The sequence below is a fragment of the Pseudopipra pipra genome, chromosome W (assembly GCF_036250125.1).
Source record: "Pseudopipra pipra isolate bDixPip1 chromosome W, bDixPip1.hap1, whole genome shotgun sequence".
NCBI classification, from domain to species: domain Eukaryota; kingdom Metazoa; phylum Chordata; class Aves; order Passeriformes; family Pipridae; genus Pseudopipra; species Pseudopipra pipra.
In genome coordinates, this window is record NC_087580.1 from 34639087 (window position 1) to 34660612 (window position 21526).

At 49.8% G+C, this 21526-nt stretch overlaps 1 protein-coding gene and 1 pseudogene across 1 annotated transcript; both read left to right on the forward strand.

Annotated features, from left to right (window-relative positions):
* LOC135405266 (zinc finger protein 883-like) overlaps positions 1 to 21526 on the forward strand; it is a 42772-nt pseudogene that overhangs the window by 9724 nt on the left and 11522 nt on the right.
* LOC135405413 (olfactory receptor 14A16-like) lies at positions 3407 to 4415 on the forward strand. Its single transcript, XM_064640110.1, has one exon. The coding sequence runs from the start codon at positions 3407 to 3409 to the stop codon at positions 4376 to 4378; it is 972 nt and encodes a 323-aa protein (XP_064496180.1). The 3' UTR covers positions 4379 to 4415.

Sequence of the window (21526 nt, forward strand, 5' to 3'; positions counted from 1 at the left end):
AGAGAGAAGAAGAGGGTGGTGGGAAGCCAGTGAGAGAGAGACAGAGATGAAGTAAATGTATCACACCATGGAGATCCCTGAGGCTCCCACCTGTCCTTCTTCACCCTGCTCTGCTCGGTGGAGGGTCCCCAAGTTGTGCTTCTGGGCTATCACTTTTATACAGCCCAAGCCCCAGGTATTCAGGGGGGTAGATGCTGTTCCCACAGCTTGGGCTGGCACGTCTACAAGGACTTGCTTCCTTTCCCACAGCTTGCCACGGTGGGAGTTTTGCCCGCTGTGCTTCCAGTCTGCAGGTGGGAATCTTTGTCTGGATGGGTTCCCCAGACCTGCCTTACCAGCCCTGGCTTCCTGTTGGGGCTGTCTGCTCTTTCCCCCACTCTGCACAGTGCAATTCTGTCCTGGGGGCTACTTCCAAAGCTTCACCTCCATTTAGGCCTTGGAATTAAAGGCCTTCCTGTTTGCCACCAGTGCTTATGGGTTGTGGTGCCTTATGGGATTTTCCTGCTTTGACAGTGTTTTGAGACAGTTCATTGTGCCCTTCAAGTCCTTCCATGTGCACACACACCCCACTCTCAGCAGTGTCTGGCCCTCCAAAGAACACAAGCCCTGATGATTTGTAGCTCCCACTCCAGTGGTTGGCACTTGGAGCTCCCTCCGTACCCAGAGCTCAGAGCTCCCTTGTCCCAGAAAGTTTAAAGAGATTGTGCCTCATTCTACCAAGACAACCCTTGGAAAAAAGGGTCCCTCTGTGTTTCCTGGGATAAGAGCACTCTATTGTCATCTTCCAAAACCTTGGAGAGGTCCCAGAGATCTCCCAGGAAGGAATTTGGGGCCTCAAGCACAGGACCCGTATATAGAGGCTGAGGACTCAGAGGTCAGTGTTGTGAAGATTGAGGACAGTGGAGGATTAGCCTGAGAGGTCTGGAAGGGAGGTGTCAGAGCTGGTGGAGCTTTTCTTCCTGTCAGAAAACAGCCTAAGAAAGAACTAGTGTCACCAAGGGCAGCTGGGGTGGCCTAGAAGTAAGAAATTTCCCTCCGAGGTCAGTGTTGTGGTGCAATATGTCACAAAGAAGGAGTCTGGATGAGCCCAAGGCTTTGTGTGTGCAGGAAGAGCCAGGGAGGACACAGAGATGTCAGTGCAGGAAGGTGCCAGCCAGGTGGGGCAGCCGGGGGGATGACGACAGCCTGCAGGGAAAGGGGCAGGGCATGGACACCGTAGGACAGCCTGGGCTGGAGAGGAGACAGGGAGGGGGAGAAGCTGAAAGGCCCTGACAGAGCCACCTTCTGCAGGCCTTTGGCCAGGGCTGCTGTCTGTGCCCCTGATGCCAGGAGGAGGGGAGTGCCCCTTGCAGCCCTGGGGCCTCAGGGCCTCCTTGTCCCTGCTCAGCAGCCTGGCAGGTGCCACCCCATGGTCCTGCCCTTGGCATTGCACATCCCACATCCCAGTGCCCCAGGAAGAGCCCTGAGGAATGAGGCAGGGACAGGATCTGCCTTCCCAGGGGCTGGGGGTCAGGGCTTGGCCTTTTGGATTAAGGAAACAAGTCAAGGTTTATTCAGTATCAGAGCCACCTTTCCCTTGCTTGTCCATCCTTGTCATCACTGTCTGCAGTTTTCTGCTCTAACTGGAACCTGGGGACACGTTCTCAGTTGTGCCCCTCAGTGAGACTCATTAGCACTACAAGAAACTTTAGTGTTTCAATCTCATTTTGACTTCTTGAAAAGCTGTTTGAACTTACTCTCTGGGACATACTCTTGGGAGTCTCATGTAAACAACGACAAACCCCCTGAGGGTCATGAAATGCCTGGGGCTGTTGCTGTGCTGCTGAGCTGGGCTGGGCTCCTGGCACACAGGGAGCTCCTGGCAAGCAAGAAGAGCTTCAAAGAGACAGCTCTGCTGGTGAGCAGCTCCTCTGCACAGCCCAGCAGGGCTGAGGGCACTGCCAGGGCAGCTCAGTGACACCAGCAGGGCACAGACACAGCTTCAAGGGGCTCAGCACTGGCAGGATGGCTGAGAGCTCCCTGCAGGAGGAATCTTGGCAGGGCTGCACATGGTGAGTCTGTGGCTGCAGGGCAGTGCAGGGGCAGCTCCTGGAGGCATCTCCTAAAGCTGGCCCAGCCCCAGCTGATGGGATGGGTGTGCAGGGGCTGTTTTGGGGCACTTTGGAAGAGCTGTGAAGCCGGGGGTGCAGCCAGGGGTGCCCAGGGCTGTGGGGCAGAGCAGGGTCCTGCAGCCCAGGGTGCTGTGCTGGGCAGGGACTCTGCTGCCTGCCAGGGGTAGCTCTCAGCCGGCCTGGGGAGCTGCTGCCAGGGCTGGGGCAGAAGGGCTGTGGGCAAGGAGCAAACCTGGCAGCTGAGGGAGCATCTTTTCCATGTCTTGCTCTTGCAGGGTCAGACCTGCTCACATCTCCAGACCACTACACCATATTGAATGGAGAATTTTTTGCAAAGCTCAGAAAAGACAGGGGCTACAGGAAAGGAATTAGTCCTGAGGTGTGTTTCCTGCTTAGGCACTGTAGCATAGACATTGTTCTCTCAGTTCAGGAGCCTGCACTGAAATTCAAACTCTTTTACTCTCAGAGGTGAATATTTCAGGCAGTGTCAGAAATGAGCACAGGATCCTGGGCAGTGCTGAGCCTTCCCTTGGGGATGGGCACTCTCCTGTGCCAGCCCTTGGCTTCCCTGCAGGAGGGCTCCTGTCCTGCTCTGTCCAGCACAGCTGCACCTCTGGGCTGGCACGGAGGAGACTTCACAGAGCTGACCTTGGAAACAACATTGTCCTGCTCTCATCACTGCACACGTATTTGTGGATGTGGTTTTTAATATTTATTTGTGTGAAATCAAAGTGAATGCAGCACAAGGGAAAGAGCAGGGCAGATGGGAAAAAAGCTGAAGGACTCTGCAGCTCTCCTGGCTCTGCTTTCAACCACAGAGAGCTGAGCCCTTTTGTCTTTTGTCTTTTCTAAAGATTCTTCACATTTTTAGCAATAAAAAGGAGAATTTTTACTCCCAAAAAGAACAGTCTGCAGATTTAATGGTGGAACATATCTAACAGAAGAATTATTCTAAGGACAATAGAAGCCTCTGTTCAGCAGATCACACTCCTGTGATTAGGGGGGTCAGAAATGGAGCTTTTCCATTAAAGTTAAGTTACATCTGACATCCCTTGTGATCATCAGAGCTGTCACAAACCAGCTCCATGTCACCACTGCAGCAGAGCAAAGCTGAGCCCTTGGCAGCACATGGCCGGAATTCTTGCTGCTCACACCACTCTGAGCCAGCATAAGGGAAATTAAAATGGTTTGGGGGGATTACTATGAAAGATGGAGTATCTCTGCTGAGAGGGGTATCTCCTAATTCTTCCCTGTCTTTTCCTTTTCTGAATAGACCCTGTCCTAAGGAACGGCAAATGCCCAACAGCAACTCCATGCCCCAGTTCCTCCTCCTGGCATTTGCAGACAGGCGGGAGCTGCAGCTCCTGCACTTCTGGCTCTTCCTGGCCATCTCCCTGGCTGCCCTCCTGTCCAACAACCTCATCCTCAGTGCTGTAGCCTGTGACCACCACCTGCACACCCCCAGGTACTTCTTCCTGCTCAACCTCTCCCTCACAGACCTGGGCTGCATCTGCACCACTGTCCCCAAAGCCATGCACAATTCTCTCTGGGACACCACAACCATCTCCTACATGGGATGTGCTGCACAGCTCTTTTTCCTTGCCTTTTTCATTTCAACAGAGTTTTATCTCCTCACTGTCATGTGCTACGACCGCTACGTTGCCATCTGCAAACCCCTGCACTACGGGACCCTCCTGGGCAGCAGAGCTTGTGCCCACATGGCAGCAGCTGCCTGGGTCACTGGCTTTCTCATTGCTCTGTTGCACACAGCCAATATATTTTCCCTGCCTCTGTGCCAGGGCAATGCCCTGGGCCAGTTCTTCTGTGAAATCCCACACATCCTCAAGCTCTCCTGCTCACACTCAGGCTACCTCAGGGAAATTGGACTTCTTATGTTTAGTGCCTGTTTAGGGTTTGGTTGTTTCATTTTCATTGTGTTCTCCTATGTGCAGATCTTCAGGGCTGTGCTGAGGATCCCCTCTCAGCAGGGACAGCACAAAGCCTTTTCCACGTGCCTCCCTCACCTGGCTGTGGTCTCCCTGTTTATCAGCACTGGCATGTTTACTTACCTGAAGCCCCCCTATATCTCCTCCCCATCCTTTGATCTGGTGGTGGCAGTTCTGTACTCGGTGGTGCCTCCATCACTGAACCCCCTCATCTACAGCCTCAGGAACCAGGAGCTCAAGGATGCCCTGAGGAAACTGATAACTGGGTGTTTTTCAGAAGCAATAAACTCTCCTTCTTCTTCATGTTATGTACTTCATTAAAGGCCAGTCCTGTTATGGACTTCATTAAAGGCCCAACATATCTGAGACGTTTTGAACGATAACGGACAATCCAGTTTGTGGGCACAAAGCTGAATACTTTATTTGACATAACTTTAGCTATATATAGGGTTTTGGGAAAGCAGGGCAATCATTCCATTGATGGCTGGGGTTAAAGGTCTAGGAAGATATTTCTCTTTAAACAGATAAACAGATATTTCTTTCCATTTTGGGTATATAAAAGCTGTACATTACCTTCAAAAAAGGGCCTTCTTGCCACAGAATTTTCACTTGTAGTATTAGAAGTAAAGCTGCACTTAAATAAAAAACACAATGCAGATGGGGGCAAACAGAGTTATAAAACGGATTTACCTCTGGAGTCTAGAAGTCAACTTAATTAAAAGATACTGTAAGAATATCAGACAGTAAATATAAACAGGCTTCCCTGTGCTTAAATCTCAAGGTTTCTGGCTAAGATAACTTCTTATGTCTGCTGTATCATTAAGAATTCCTACCACAACACATATCTTCTCTATTTTTTGCTCCTGGTACGGGGTGTTATTTTTGTGAGAATTTGTTCACATCAAAAAATCTTTATATATAAATATGCATATAAAAAAAAATATAAAAGCATTTTCAATTCAGTGTTTGCCTTTCTAGCCTGGCCCACAGGCTGTACAAATCAGGAACTGTACTCACTGTGTGCTTAAACCAAATAAAGAACTCTGCATTGACTTGTTTGCCTGACATCTTTCCTCTATGACTTTTCTGCAGCTGCAGGGTGGGTGCCTCTGTGCAGAGCTGGGCCAGAAAAGAGTCCCAGCAGAGCAGCACTGCCAGGGAGCAGCAGCCCTTCTCCTGCCTGGCCTCCTCTTCCTTCCCTTCCACACTGTCCTGCAGAGCCCTGTGTTGTTGGAGGCCTCAGTGCTCTGGCAGTCGGTCCCAGTCCTGCTGCAGGACTGTCCAGGGACTGCAGGCAGGGACAGCCACGGGCACTGCTGGCACAGAGCTGACCTCTGCAGCAGCACTGCCATCCTGCAGGGGCATCTCCTCAGGCCAGGGCCTCAAAGCTTCCATCTGCTTTCCACTTTGCTCTCCAGGATGTGCCCAACACAACGCCCTGCAGAGGAAAACAGCAGTGACCAGCACAAGGGTGGGAGTGCTCAGGGTGGGGGCACCCAGCAGTGCCCTGGCACAGCCAGCGCCGCTCCCAGCACTGGCCTCTCACCCCAGTCCATTGGGCTTGTTCTTCCCTCCAAGGAGGGACATCAAATGACCAGCTCAGGAGTCCATGTTTGCACTGCATGGACAAGACATGCCCATGTGTCACGGCTTGGGGCTGGGGGGGTGGAAGACTTAGACAAAGTTGATGGCAGAAGCTACAAAGTTGATGGTTGAGCTACAAGGTGCAGAAAGGACCCCCTTGCTTTCTAAATTCCTTCTCAGAGAGGAGCCTGGGGGTGGCTGGATGCAATCTTAAACTCAGAGTTTTGTTTCAATAGAAGGAATTATAGAGGTGTGATTCAATCACTTTGTCCTGCAGGGTTTAGTGATGGCAAATCAGAAATATTTCTAGAAAATTAATTATTTATTATGACAAATGAACAGACAATTGATCACACAATTGAATAGATGAAAGACCTTAAAAAGAATTATTTCCTGCACAGCACAAAAGCAAAAACCTCCTAGTACTATAGTGTACACTAGACAGTGCAGTCTATCAAAGTCATTCTATTAAAGCAATTGTATCAAAGCCAGCAAAAAGAAACAATCCTGAAGCAGAGATTGAGGTAACTCACCCCACAACAGGGGGTAGTTCCCTCTCTTTCACTTAACCCCTGGGCAGTGACCATGAGGAGCTGTCCCTGCTTCATGGCACAAGCTCCACACACTTCAAGGAAGTCTGTGGAAGAATCTGCCACAGGAAAGTTGGACGAGGCTTTTATAGTTATCAAGGGTTTGACTGCCAGACATATTTGCAGGCCAGGGAGCAGCTTATCTGTCAAATCCTGCTTCAGAAAGCAGGATGTGTGCTTGAACATTCATGAAGCATTTTGGGTTTAGCATAATTCAACATTAAAAACAGCACCTCGACACCAGCAGTAACTCACTACAGAGAGCTTGAATTCTTTGTATTCTCTGATCATTTTTTAGGTATTATCCTGCCAGAAATGGCCCCTTGATTCCATGAGGTTCCAAAAAATCTGAGGGTTCCTTTGTTTCCATGAGGCCCTGCAGTGTCACAATGAACCCCTGGTTCCATGAGGTTCCATAGTGTCTCTTCTTTCTTTTGCTTCCTTGACTCCCTCCAGTGTCACAAATGCTCCTTGATTCCACAATGTTCCAGAATATCCCAGGGTTCCCTTGGCTCCAAGAGGCTCCCCCGTGTCCCACCGGCCCCTGGATTCCAGGAGGCCCTGCAGTGTCCCAATGGCCACTCGGTTCCAGGAGCCACAGCGGCTGCCGCCGGCGTCTGTGCCCGGAGCCGCCGCTCCCACGGGGCTGCCGCACTCACCGCCGGGGTTGCCGCTCGCGCAGCCGCCGCTCTGCCCCGGCTGCACCGGGACCCGGCACCGCCTCGGGCCTGCGCTGCCGCCTCAGCGGCCACAGGGACACAGGGATGGGGGACCTTTGCTCTGCCACTGAGGGGGCCTGGCTTTGTTCTGCTGGGGTCTGGGCTTTAGGAAAATTGCTGTTCATTGTCATGCTCCACTGGAACACCTCCTGAATTCCAAAGGTTTCCTAATCCAGGGAGAAGGGTTTCTATGGCATTGGAGGTGCCGCCCCTCGGGACACATTGTCAATAAACCATCCAGCTGACTGGAATGGATGTAAGAGCTGGGGAACAAAGGATAATCAGTCATCCCCTGAAAACCTTGGAACATTCCCTGCCTAAATCCTAACCCAAATGGAACAGCTTGGATACAAATCCCAAATAGTTTGGAAACTCCAGTCATTCCTGACACCAGGATGGAAATTCAGCAGATAACTAAAGCCAGTTCCCTTGTGAGCCCACAACCAGTGGGGCTGAGGGAGGCCCTGGCAGCTCCCCAGCACCTCCCTCTCAGTGGGACACCTCTGGCAGCCTCTCCCAGCTCCAGAACCCTCCAGTTTGCAACACTCCAAAGATTGTCCCTCATGCCCAGGACAATTCTGATCACCCTCAACAAACACTCCTCCAGTTGTGACCCTTGTCTGTTGGGAAACACAAAGGGATTTGTGGCAGTGCTTCCCAGACAACAGGAGAATTTGGGAGAGGGACCTTTCCACACCCAGCTATTGATGTGTCCACACATCTCTGCCTGGGTGTGGGTGTGAACTGACTGTGGTGGGAATGTTGTTATTGGGAATCTATAATTAAGTCACTGTTAAAATTGTAGCACATGCTATTGGATCACCTGATAATTGTTCAATTGGTCAATGATTAAGTGCTAGTAATGTCTTTTGTCCCCTTATCTTTGGATCCAATTTGCCCTGACCCTCTTGCATCCCAAGGATCTGTGTTAATCATTCCCTTTCATCAAAAAATATATATTTTTCATGACTTTCACTTTAAAGTCATCCTCCTTAGCTGAACTACATAACAACTCTTATTAGCTGTAGAAGTCTTGAAGACTTGAAGACAATTAAAGGAAGGAAAATAATTTTTTTTTCAGTGTTTTAATGGGTCCCACAGTGTATTTGGAGTTGCATCAGCTGTCAGTCCAAGATGGACCATGTCAGAACTGGTGAGGCTGGTGGTGAGGAGCAAGGTTGATCATCCAGGGTCAGTGTGGATCTCCTGAGGAGACACTCAGCATCAAGATCACTTGGAGAACACCTCTATCACCTCTTCTCTGAACTTAAAAATATCCATATTTGAATTAATACAAAAAAAGTACAAACTTGGAAGACTTGTTTTGAAATTGCCTTGAAGACAATTAAAGGAAAACAAAGAGATCCTGAGGGATTTCTGCATTTTAATGAGCCCCACGGTGTGTTTGCAGCCCAGCCCACCATCCTGAGGTACTGAGAGAAGATTGAAGCAGCTGCTGAAGAAGTCAGAAGCCAAACTGCAAGTCCCTTGAAGCATTGCTGGGCCCCACTGAGGGCAGGCACTGCCAAAGCCTCCCCAGGGACTCCTTGGAGCAGCTCCTTGGAGGCCAGGAGTGCAGGCAGACAAAGGCTCTGGGCAGGCCCCTGCAATGCTGAGCAAAGCCTGCCTTGGTTTTGTGGAGCACAAAGGCCAAGGCCTGAGCCCCAGGCCCTGGCCCAGCAGATCCTGTCCCTCCCGGCTGGCTCAGGGCTGTTTGGGGGCAGTGGGATGGGAGGGGGAGGAACAACCAAGGCCCAAAACTGGGCAACCCCTGCCAGGCTCCTGAGGGAGGGGCGAGGCAGAAACCAAGGGCAGAACCTGCCAGGCAAGTTGCTTGTGGTGGCCTGAGTGGCAGAGGCAGCTGCCAGAGGCAAGGGGACAAAGGCCTGGGTGCCTTTGGGCCTTGCAGCCCTGCCAGAGCCCTTGGCCATCTCTCCTGCAGGCTGTCCTGCCCTGGCCCTGCTGCTGCTCTGGCCTTGCAGGCTGCACACACCCCTCCTGCTTTCCCACCCCCTCCCAGCAGCATTTCTAGACCCTCCCTGATGTCTCTGCACCAGCTCTGGCTGTTGCCATGTGCACTTGGCCTTCTGAACTTGGATCCTGAGCCCCTGTGCCACAGGACATCCCTCCCAGAGCCCAGGCCCTTCTCCTGGGGGTCACTGCAGAGCTGAGTAGATCCAGGTCACCTCCCATTCCTCTGCCAACCCCCTGGGCCTGCTCTGGGCTCTCCAGGTCCTTGCCCTGCTCCCAAGGGCTGTGGGGGTGCTTAATGTTCAGGGCTTGGGGTTTGGAGCTCAGGGTGGGGATTAGGCAGAGCTTTGGGAGGTTTGTGGCACTGTCTGGTTCATGATCAGGGGAAGAGCTTTTTGGTCTGGGTTAGGATAAAAGCTTGTTTTTTCACACTGATAATACAGGTTTGGGATTGGGGTGGGCATTAGAGGACAAATAAGAGTCTGGAGTTCTGGTTTTGGGCTTTTTCTGGCTTGGAAGTAGAGCAGTGGATTCCTTTCCATGGGTGGAGCAGCACTTTTGAGTGGTGTTAGAACTTGAGGTTACAAAGTGCATAAAGGTCAATCAGGAGTGTTTGCAGACAGTGTTTCAGCACTCTCAGCATTCCCTGAACCTGTTTTTACCTCATCAAAATCTTTCCTCTCTCTTGGCCAAGCCCCTCTTTCCTTCCCCAATTTTCTTATTCCTTTTGTCCCAGTTCTTCCCAGCCTCCTCAGAACTTTCATCAGGATGGGCTCAGCTTTGTGATGATGCTGTGCAAGCTCATGGAATCAAGGAGCCACTGTGAAACTGCCGAACCTCATGGAATTATGGGGCCATTGTGACCCTGGGGAAACCCATGGAATCAAGAGGCCACTGGGACACTCCAGGGCCCCATGGAGCCAAAGGAACCCAGGGACAGTGGGCAACCTGATGAAATAAAGGGCCACTGTGACACTGCAGAAACACATGGAATCAGGAGGCCATTGTGGCACTGTAGGGCCTCTTGGAAACAAAGAAACCCTGGGCCACAGTGGAATTTTATGGAATCAAGAGGCCATTGTGACATTGAGGAACCTCATGGACTCAAGGGGCCGATGTGACACTGCAGGGCCTCTTGGAACCAAAGGAACCCTGAGACATCTCAGAGCCTCATGGAACCAAGGGGCCACTGTGCCTCCCCAGAACTCCATGGAATCAAGCAGAGCCGCTGCCTCCCCCCTGCCGCCACACAGACTGGAGTCGCCGGCTCTGCCCCACTTGGACACCTCTGGAGTCAACGTGTTCTTGGGCAGCACAACTGAGATCAGAGAGTTTCCCACATTTTGCTTTGCCCCCTCTTTTCCCCAGGGACAGGGCAGCCTCTTCCCATGGCCCCTCTGCTCACACAGGGTGTCCTGCTCTTCTCCTGGCACATCCCATCTCCCCACAGAGCCTTTCCCCAGGGGAACACGTCTGTGCTGGCCTGAGCAGCCCTTCCTGCACCCCCTGCCCGTGCTCCCCACAGCCCCTGAGCTGGGGGGGCTGCTCTGCAGAGCACTGGGGCTGTAGGGCCTGGGGCCATGTGGGACTCTGTTGGGCTGTGCTGCTCCAGCTGGGAGGCAGAGCCAGCTGATGGTGCTCCCTGCCACTGACCACCTCCCACAGACGCTCCTGTGTGGCCATGGAGGGGGCTCAGAGGGGCCCTGCCTTGTTCCAGAGCTGGGACATCCTTTGGGGGATGCTCTTGATCGACCTGTTGAAGTTCACTGAGGGCAAGAGAAGTCACTTGCAAGAGTTTTCCCTCTACCTGTTGCATCCCCTGGGCTTGCAGAGCTCTGTTTGCCCCTTCACAGCAAGATTTAGTACTTTATCTCTGGGTGACTCCACCCTGGGCAGGATTCTGCTCCAGGGTCCCATTCCCTGCTGACTGGATGGGACGGGTTGTCCCTGCAGATCCTCTGTGCTCTCCTGCACTTCCTGATTTCCTACAGACAAGTCCTCATCTGCCATCAGAGCCCTCACAAGCTGCAGAGCCCCAGGCAGGTGACTTGGAGACCATTTGCCACTGGCCACCAGCACAGAACATCTGACCCAGCCCTCAGGCCCTCAAGTACCCCAGTGAGTCGCTTCTCTCACTGCAGGGACTGAATGGGGAAAGAAGCAAAGCAATGAGACTTTGGAGAGTCTATTCCTTGGCCTTGTTCTTTACACCAACCTTTCAAAAAGAACAAAGTCTTCAGGGGGATCCCCTTTCCTGATGGAAATGATGTTAAGGAGCCCAGTTCTGTCCCAGCAGTGCCCAGGGTCTGTCCCTGCCCATGGTCACAGGACTGACACACAGCAGGGACTGAGCTGCCAGAGCACTCAGGCCTTGGGAAAGGACCACAAAGGAGAGGGAGGCAGTGGAAAAAGAGCATCTCTGAAAAGGCCAAGAGCTGCTGCTCCCTGGCAGTGCTCCTGTACCAGGACTCTTTACTCCTTCTCCTCTGCACACAGGCACTGCCCTCCAGCTTCAGGGAAGTTTTTGGAGGGAGAATCTGGAAAAAAACATTCAAGTCCTTTATTCTACTCAGAGACTGTGATTCCTCATGTACAGAATAACAAAATCAGGACGTTTGACAAGGAAATTGCTGCAGAAACTTTTACTTTGTTTAAATGCACACAGAGAATGATCCCTCATTTACACAATTGTGGGTCAAAACAAAGAGAAAGTGAATTAGGTATGAGATGAAGAATAAATTTCTGTGTTAACAACATTTAAAGAGGAAAAAATGTAGGAAGCGGCCCCCCCCAACACTCTCAAAAGCTTTAGAAAGCAGGCTGGGCCAGTAAATGGTTACACAATGACTGTTGTGCAGAAGAAAACAGGCAGGTTATTGCTCTTGAAAAGCATCTAGTCATCATTTTTCTCAGGGCATCCTTGAGCTCCTGGTTCCTGAGGCTGTAGATGAGGGGGTTCAGTGATGGAGGTACTACTGAGTACAGAACTGCCACCACCAGGTCCAGGGATGGGGAGGAGATGGAGGGGGGCTTCAGGTCGGAAAATATGGCAGTGCTGACAAACAGGGAGACCACAGCCAGGTGAGGGAGGCAGGTGGAAAAGGCTTTGTGCCGTCCCTGCTGAGAGGGGATCCTCAGCACAGCCCTGAAGATCTGCACATAGGAGAAAACAATGAAAACAAAACAACCAAACACTAAACAGACGCTAACCACAATGAGCCCAATTTCCCTGAGGTAGCCTGAGTGTGAGCAGGAGAGCTTGTGGATGGCAGGGATTTCACAGAAGAACTGGCCCAGGGCATTGCCCTGGCACAGGGGCAGGGAAAATGTATTGGCTGTGTGCAGCAGAGTATGGAGAAACGCAGTGGCCCAGGCAGCTGCTGCCATGTGGGCACAAGCTCTGCTGCCCAGGAGGGTCCCGTAGTGCAGGGGTTTGCAGATGGCAACGTAGTGGTCGTAGCACATGATGGTGAGGAGGGAAAACTCTACGGCCATGAAGAAATAAAAGAAAAAGAGCTGTGCAGCACATCCCATGTAGGAGATGGTTGTGTTGTTCTGGAGGGAATTGTGCATGGCTTTGGGGACAGTGGTGCAGATGCAGCCCAGGTCTGTGAGGGAGAGGTTGAACAGGAAGAAGCCCATGGGGGTGTGCAGGTGGTGGTCACAGGCTACGGCGCTGAGGATGAGGCCGTTGGCCAGGAGGGCAGCCAGGGAGATGGCCAGGAAGAGCCAGAAGTGCAGGAGCTGCAGCTCCCGCCTGTCTGAGAATGCCAGGAGCAGGAACTGGGGCATGGAACTGCTGTTGGACATTTGCTGCCTCTGGGTGTTTGTTTCCAACACAGGAGAAGAAGACAGTTAAGAGGCCAGTTAGCGTGGACTTAGCTAAACAAAGTCAAAGCTGTATTCTACAGATACTCCCCATGTCACACACAGACAGCCTTTTGATTTCCTAGGAGATCTTCCTTCAGCTCCAGTGCTGGGTCCCTACTCAACAGCATTTTCACTGTTTTAGCATCACTGTGCTTCTGTACAGGGGTTTCACATAACAAGGAGATGTTAAGGGACAGGTTTCCAACCTGGAGGGAAATTCACAACTTGGAAGGAAACCTCAGGGAGACAGCCAAGTGTCCTTATGATGGCATTTGATTTAAGCAGACTCAGCTCCTTCCCCAGCACCACAGGCTGCACTGGTAGGGGTCATATTCCATTTGCAGGTGCAAAAAGGACATCTCAGACTAGTCCTGATGGGTCTAGCAGAGGTGATGCTGGTGCTGCCCACAGGCAGAGCAGTGGCTGAAAGCACATTAGGAAGCTCAGATAGACCTACTGAGCACTCACAGTTCAGATGTCTCAGGGACCTGTCAAAATTAATACTTTCTTAATGATTTATTCCTCCCATTCCTCAAGAGTAGGAAACTGGAAGCACAATCTCAGGAAATTTCTTTAACCTTATAAAAATCTTTATCTTGGAAATATTCTGAGAGGGAGCTGAAGCTCTGAGCATGTCCTCCTCCTCTGCACTCCAGATAGTCTCAGAGTTGCACTAACAGAATCTGTAGTTGATGCGCAGTGCCAGCTTTCCCAGATGCCTCCAAAAGCTGCAGTCCCATTGCCCTGCATGAACAGACTTCCTGTGCCAAGATCTGTTAAAAATTCTCCCCCAGTGAGGTCTCAGCATCATTCTACGTCTGACAACCTTTAACTTCTCTCTGTCTCACTCCCCTGCCCTTGGTGCTGCAGGCAGGGCCCTCAGCCCTGCTGGACTGTGCAGAGGAGCTGCTCACCAGCAGAGCTGTCTCTTTGAAGCTCTTCTTGCTTGCCAGGAGCTCCCTGTGTGCCAGGAGCCCGGCCCAGCTCAGCAGCACAGCAACAGCCCCAGGCACTTCATGACCCTCAGGGGGGTTTGGTGTTGTTTACATGAGACTCAGTCCCTGAGAGGAAGTTCAAACAACTTCTCAAGAAGTCAAAGTGAGATTGAAACACTAAAGTTTCTTGTAGTGCTAATGAGTCTCACTGAGGGACACAACTGAGAACGTGTCCCCAGGTTCCAGTTAGAGCAGAAAACTGCAGACAGTGATGACAAGGATGGACAAGCAAGGCAAAGATGGCTCTGATGCTGAATAAACCTTTACTTGTTTCCTTAATCCAAAGGACCAAGCCCTGACCCCCAGCCCCTGTCCCTGCCTCATTCCTCAGGGCTCTTCCTGGGGCACTGGGATGTGGGATGTGCAATGCCAAGGGCAGGACCATGGGGTGGCACCTGCCAGGCTGCTGAGCAGGGACAAGGAGGCCATAAGGCCCCAGGGCTGCAAGGGCCACTCCCCTCCTCCTGGCATCAGGGGCACAGACAGCAGCCATGGCCAAAGGCCTGCAGAAGGTGGCTCTGTCAGGGCCTTTCAGAGGCCTTCCCTGTCTCCTCTCCAGCCCAGGCTGTCCTACGGTGTCCATGCCCTGCCCCTTTCCCTGCAGGCTGTCGTCATCCCCCCGGCTGCCCCACCTGGCTGGCACCTTCCTGCACTGACATCTCTGCGTCCTCCCTGGCTCTTCCTGCACACACAAAGCCTTGGGCTCATCCAGACTCCTTCTTTGTGACATATTGCACCACAACACTGACCTCAGAGGGAAATTTCTGACTTCTTGTCACCAGTCTAGGCCACCCCAGCTGCCCTTGGTGGCACTAGTTCTTTCTTAGGCTGTTTTCTGACAGGAAGAAAAGCTCCACCAGCTCTGACACCCCCCTTCCAGACCTCTCAGGCTACTCCTCTACTGTTCTCAATCTTCACACCCCTGACCCCTGAGTCCTCAGCCTCTATATACGGGTCATGTGCTTGAGGCCCCAAATTCCCTCCTGGGAGATCTCTGGGACCTCTCCAAGGTTTTGGAAGATGACTGAACAGTGCTGTTATCCCAGGAAACACAGACTGACACTTTTTTTCCAAGGGTTGTCTTGGCAGAATGAGGCACAATATCTTTAAACTTCCTGGGACAAGGGAGCTCTGAGCTCTGGGTACGGAGGGAGCTCCAAGTGCCAACCACTGGAGTGGGAGCTACAAATCATCAGGGCTTGTGTTCTTTGGAGGGCCTGACAGTGGTGAGAGTGGTGTGTGTGTGTGCACATGTAAGGACTTGAAGGGCACAATGAACTGTCTCAAAACACTGTCAAAGCAGGAAAATCCCTTAAGGCACCACAACACATAAGCACTGGTGGCAAACAGGAAGGCCTTTAATTCCAAGGCCTAAAGGGAGGTGAAGCTTTGGAAGTAGCCCCCAGGACAGAATTGCACTGTGCAGACTGTGGGAAAGAGCAGACAGCCCCAACAGGAAGCCAGGGCTGGTAAGGCAGGGCTGGGGAACCCATCCAGACAAAGATTCCCACCTGCAGACTGGAAGCACACCGGGCAAAACTCCCACTGTGGCAAGCTGTGGGAAAGGAAGCAAGTCCTTGTAGACATGCCAGCCCAAGCTGTGGGAACAGCATCTACCCCCCTGAATACCTGGGGCTTGGGCTGCATAAAAGTGATAGCCCAGAAGCACAACTTGGGGACCCTCCACCGAGCAGAGCAGGGTGAAGAAGGACCGGCAGGAGCCTCAGGGATCTCCATGGTGTGATACATTTACTTCATCTCTGTCTCTCTCTCACTGGCTTCCCACCACTCTCTTCTCTCTTTCTGTTTCTTTCTCTCCCTCCTATTTACTGTTAAATCAAAGCTGGACTGCTGACTTTGGCACATGGTCTCCTTTGCAGCTGAATTTGGACAGAGGTGTCTCTTAATAATGGGAACCTGACAGTATCCATGAGGTTTTACAGTGTGGGAATGGCCACTTGATTCCATGAGGTTCCACAGAGTCACAGGGTCCATTTGGCTTCATAAGGCTCTGCAGTGTGATAATGGACCCTTGATTCCATGGGTTTGCAAAATGTCTCAGGACTCCTTTGGTTGTAGGAGGCCCCACATGTCACAGTGTCCCCTTGGTTCCATGAGATTCCAGTGTCCCAAGAATCCTTTGCTTCCATGGGACCCTGCAGTGTCACAATGGCCCCTTGATTCCATGAGGTTCCAAAGTGCCAATATGGGCCCTTGATTTCTTCAGGTCCTCAGTGTCCCAGGGTTCCTTTGTCTCCATGATGCTCTGCAGTGTCACAGTGGCCCCTTGATTCCATGAGGTTCTGAAAAGTCTCAGGGTTCCTTTGGTTCCATGAGACCCTGCAGTGTCACAGTGGCCTAGTAATTCCATGTGGTTCCACATTGTCCCAGGGTTCCTTGTGTTCCATGAGGCCCTAAGGTTCCTCAGTGTCACAGTGGCCCCTGATTCTATGAGGTCCCAAAATGTCTCAGGGCTCCCTTGGTTTCATGAAGCCCTTCATGGCACAATGAACCCTTGGTTCCATGAGATTCCACAGTGTCCCAGGGTTCCTTTGGCTCCAGAAGGCCTTACAGTGTCACAATGGCCCCTTTACTCCAGGAGGTTCCACAGTGTCCTTGCTGGAACACACAGGGCTGTAATGTTGTCACCCCTGCAGAGCTGCCTCCAGCTCTGGGCTCCAGCACAGGAAGGACATGGACCTGTTGGAGCCAGTGCAGAGGGCACCAGCAAGAGGATCAGAGGGATGGAGCAGCTCTGCTGTGAGGAAAGGCTGAGAGAATTGAGATTGTTCAGGCTGGAGAAGAGAAGGCTTTGGGGTGACCTAATTGTGGCCTTGCAGTGCCTGAAGGGAGCCAACAAGAAAGATGGAGAGAGACTTTGGACAAGGGCCTGGAGTGACAGGACAAGGGGAATGGCTTCACACTGACAGAGGGAAGGGTTAGATGGGATATTAGGAAGAATTTCTGGACTGTGATGGTAGTGAGATCCTGGCACAGGTTGCTCAGAGAAGTTCTGGCTGCCCCATCCCTGGAAGTGTTCATGGCCAGGTTGGATGGGGCTGTGAGCTCTGGGTCTAGTGGAAGGTGTCCCTGCCCATGGCAGGGGGTTGGACTGAGATGCTCTTTAAGGTCCCTTCCAACCCAAACCATTCCATGATTCTGTGACTGGTGGAGGATGTGGTGGTCAGAGCTGATGGGCACAGAGACCCCAAAATGATGGAGTTTTCCATTCTGGGTGGAGGAAGGAGGGGGCAGCAGGACTGACACTCTGGACTGCTGGTGGTCAGACTTTGTCCTGTTTGGGAGACTGGGTGTGAGTGTGGATGTGCTGGAGGGCAGGAAGGCTCTGCAGAGGGATCTGGACAGGCTGGATCAATAAGGCCAAGTGTCAGGGCCTGCACTTGGGTCCCAACAACCCCCTGGAACGTTCCAGGCTGGGGACAGAGGGGCTGGAGAGCTGCTCAGCAGGAAGGGACTTGGGGGTGCTGCTTGACAGTGACTGGATATGAGGCAGAGTGTGCCCAGGGGGGCAAGAAGGCCAAGGGCATCGTGGCCTTTGTGGAGAAGAGTGTGGCCAGCAGGAGCAGAGAACTGATTGCCCCTCTGTGCTGGGCACTGGGGAGGCCCCACCTGGAGTGCTGTGTCCAGTTCTGGCCCCTCAGTGCCAAAAGGCCCTTGAGGGGCTGGAGCGTGTCCAGAGAAGGGAACGGAGCTGGGGAAGGCTCTGGAAAACATGTCTGCTGAGGGACGGCTAAGGGAACTGGGCTTGTTGAGTGTGGAGAAGGGGAGGCTCAGGGGGGACCTCATTGCTCTCTACAAGGCTATTTGAGAAGTGGCTTGTAATTTTTATAATCTGTGTATATAGATACATATGCCTTGTATTTGTGGAAAATAAATCCATTTCATTAAATGTCCCATTTCACCAGGGAGAACCTGCGTTAAACTTTGATTGTATTTTGTACTTAATGAGTTCATATCATTAATGGTTGGGTATATTGTAGAACTCACATTTGACAACAGTAACAGCAGTAACAGGAGACTTCAGGTATTTGTAGAGGAGATTTTTTGGGGCCTGTTTCTTGGTTTTGGGAACACAAAGGCTGATGCTTGGCAAGGATAGAATATTGTTATTGTAGTGTAGGTCACATTTTTATGAATTGATGGATGTCCTGCAGCAAACAGGGCTGATGTGCAAATGTGTGTGTCAGTGTGTTCTGGAACCTGGTTGTGTAACTGTCTGATGGGATCTGTGAGAACTGAGAGTTGGTGTTTAGAAATGATCTCAGACCTGAAGAACAAGGGAGCATATCTGAAATCCCATGGGAATTTTCAGTTTAGAGGGTCAAACCCACAGATATTGCACAGTCTGTTACAATGAAGGCAAGACCAGTCTGAGGATAATGAGGGAGCTGAGCCTGTGAGACCCAAGACTTGTGTTCCTAATGTTAAATCCTGAAATGTCTAAAGCTGCAACTTTTAACTGACCTGCTCTTCAAAAAATAGCAGAATTAAAGATTAAAATTAAACCCCGCAGTGTCAGGAGCAGATCTTGGCTGACCTGCATGTTCCATGCTAAATACAAAATTGAGCACTTCAGTCATAATGGTCTGCACCTTTCCTGGATTGCCCTGATGCTGTTTGTGCTGAACAGGTGTTACAATAAAGGCAGTTTTACCTGTCCCTTGTTTACTTTTCTGAGCTCTTTGGAGCTGTCTTTTCTTGTAAGAGCAATATGTGGTTATCTGTGTTTGTCTGGTGGTAATTTCTCAAGGGATTTGTGTACAGGACTGGGCCTGAATTTCTTGGGTGGTTTGCACAGGTTCTTTGATAACACATTCCCTGGTGATACTTGAAAGTTTTTTATAAAATGTCTTTTGTAGCATATGCTGTCATCTGTAATGCTTGTTTGGTTTTTTTTCATTCAGGGATGGGACTTGTGTAATACTCACAGTCTAATGCTTGGTCCTTAGGATTTCTTTATTATTTTTAATTTTAATTCAAGTGTTTTAGTATCCCATTTTCCCTGCAGATGTGTGGAGGAATTGATTTGCTCACTGTAAGCAAAATAGCTGCTCTGGGTTGAAGGGCTTGGTAAGTTGTTCTTCCTTAATAACATTTACTTTTTAGCTTTTTAAAAAAAGACCTTCACAAAGGTCTGGCTTTGCACAAAATGATATGTAATACCAGGACAGTTTTTTATTTGTTTTGGGGATTTTTTGATTTTTTTTTTTTTTAATTAAACTGCTGGCTGATAGACTTCAGATCATTCCTCACATAGTCAAAAAACCCACAACATTGGTAGGCTTGAGTAGAAAAAATAAAATTAATAATTAAAAAAATTCTCATCTCTACTGGATGAATACGGGAACAGAATCTTTTCCAGTTTTCTTTAACTAAAAGGAATTTGGTCTTGACCTTTTGTTGTCCCTGCCACATTTTGTGACTTTGGACCAGTTTTATCACCGAGTTCAGTCCTGAAGTAAAAAAGTGGAATTCATGAATTGGAGGAATTCAGTTTTTAATGCGTGTCCATGAGCTTAGTTTTGATGCTTTTTGGCAAGTATTTAATTTCTTCTGCTCCTGGGCTCTATAAGTTGTATTACTTTGTTCCTTCAGAAGTCTTAAACTGTTTTTTCCCACTGCAGGTCTGTGTAGAACAGCAGATTTCTTGCCACGTTTCTCCTTCCAGCTCTTCCTCAAAACTCTTCCTGTGCCATCCACTGACGCCTTTCTAGCCCCCAGTCATCTGCTTGAATCTCTAAAACACGTGACTCATGTTCCATTTTTATATTCATCTTCACATGACTCCTGAATCTTTCTGTGTGCATTTTTGTTTGTTTTCTCACTGGGTTGTAAATGAGCTGTTGTCACATCTGGTTTCTTGGGTAGGACTTTGGCCTTTCAGTTACACACCGAGTAATTCTTCCCTCCTTTTCTGGTTTATAATCCTTACCTAAAGGAAGGGGCTGAATGTGAAAGCCTTAATTTACTTAGTGAAACAGTTGTCTACAAAAGAAGTTGCTTCAAACACCAATTGCAAAAGCATCCAAATGTGTGGATCCTGAAAGATCCAGTATTGCCCTCTCTGGTGAGCGTAGATAATGTTTAGTTGAAACACCGATTTTTATTTTCAATTTTTTTAAGAGAAGAGGGAAAATACTTGAAAACACTTCATTGAAGCTTTATTGAAGTTGACATACTTTGCTTAATGCAATACAGTTTATTATTTCAAAATAACACCCAAAAAAGAGTGCATCTGTGAATAAAGTCACATCTTACCGGGAATTCCTCTCTAAATCTGAGAAACCTGGCAAACAGCCTTAGTTAAAAATACCCAAACCTACATGAGTTGTGCTTTGACTGCTGTGCTTACAGAACATCTGATGGTGGTAAAAGCAGAACTAGGGCTGTCCAGGGCACTCATGTTCTGTGCAGTCTCTGACAGGAACTCATGATGGACTTTGCTGGCCAGAAAGGACACGTCTGCTCTTTCCTGCAGTGTCAAAGTTACCAGGGATGTGTCTTTGAGACTAAAACCTTGCTTTAATGGACTTTGAGACACAGACCTTGAGGTTTGGTTTGTTCAGAGTCTCATTCTGTCCATTCAGCTCCCTCTGTTGGAGGCAATTCTGTTTCCAGGGGAGGTCACCTCAGTTTTTAAGTTGAAGCCTCAGATTTCACTCTGGAAAACTTGGTCAGTGTGTTGGTGTCTCATGCGTGGGTGTTGTACGTGTTGGATTTCAGTCTCCCACTTGAGGAACAGAAGGTTTCAATAGACCTCAAGTGGCTGAAGCCCTGGGTTTGGCCATCAGGCCTTGTCTTTCACTGCTGTGGTCTTTTAATAGAGCAACAGAGAATTCCAGCAAAAAACTGAAGAGAAAAACTTTGTAAATTTTGTTTCAGAATCGTTGCCTTGAACCTTTGGTCGAGGTTGGGAATGGTTTGTCTCCCTTGGCAGGGAGGGTCAGTACTCTTTGTCATTCTGACATGACTGCCCAGGTCCCTGATTTTATCATGGCCAAAATACTGGGCTTGGAAACCAAAGCAGGAGCTGGTAGATAACAGCAGCTTGAAAAATGGGCTGATGCCTAATTGATGTGACAGAAGGAATGAAAGACTCATGACAGCTAAGAAAAAAATTGGGCTTTTCAGTGCCTACCTCAGGTTAGGATCACTGCATGTGTCTTAGTGGAGGAAGATGTTTTTGTAACTTTATTGAAACTTGTTAGTAAAATGTGCCTGAATTCCTAAGGAAACAACCACTGTGAAATCTTTTAAACCAAATGTAGATTTCCAAAGTGTAGAAGCTGCTATTAATATTTTGGCCATTCCTGTGGTATCTTTTTGGTGTGTGAATGACTTTGAGAACAAGAACATGTTCTTAATTATAACACATTACCAGGTCTGTTTACTGTTAATTATTTTACAAGGTTGAGAGAAGAGTTTAAGATGAAAGTTGTGGGGTTACTTGCAAAGTTTTTGGTAAAACCAATGCGGTTGAACCTGGTGGGAAATTTGCCCTTAAGTTGGTTTTGGCAGATCTCATGAGTGTCTAAGGCAGAGGCCAACCCAACTGGAAAGAGCCTTTCAAGGGTGACTAAGATGTAACTAAATTACCTTTTTGAGAGGTGGGGAAAGCTGATGTCAGGAATTAAATTTCCTTACGTTAAGCTTAGTAAAAATATAATAATATATAAATATTAAAATTATTTTAATGGTCTTATTTATGGGGATTTGACT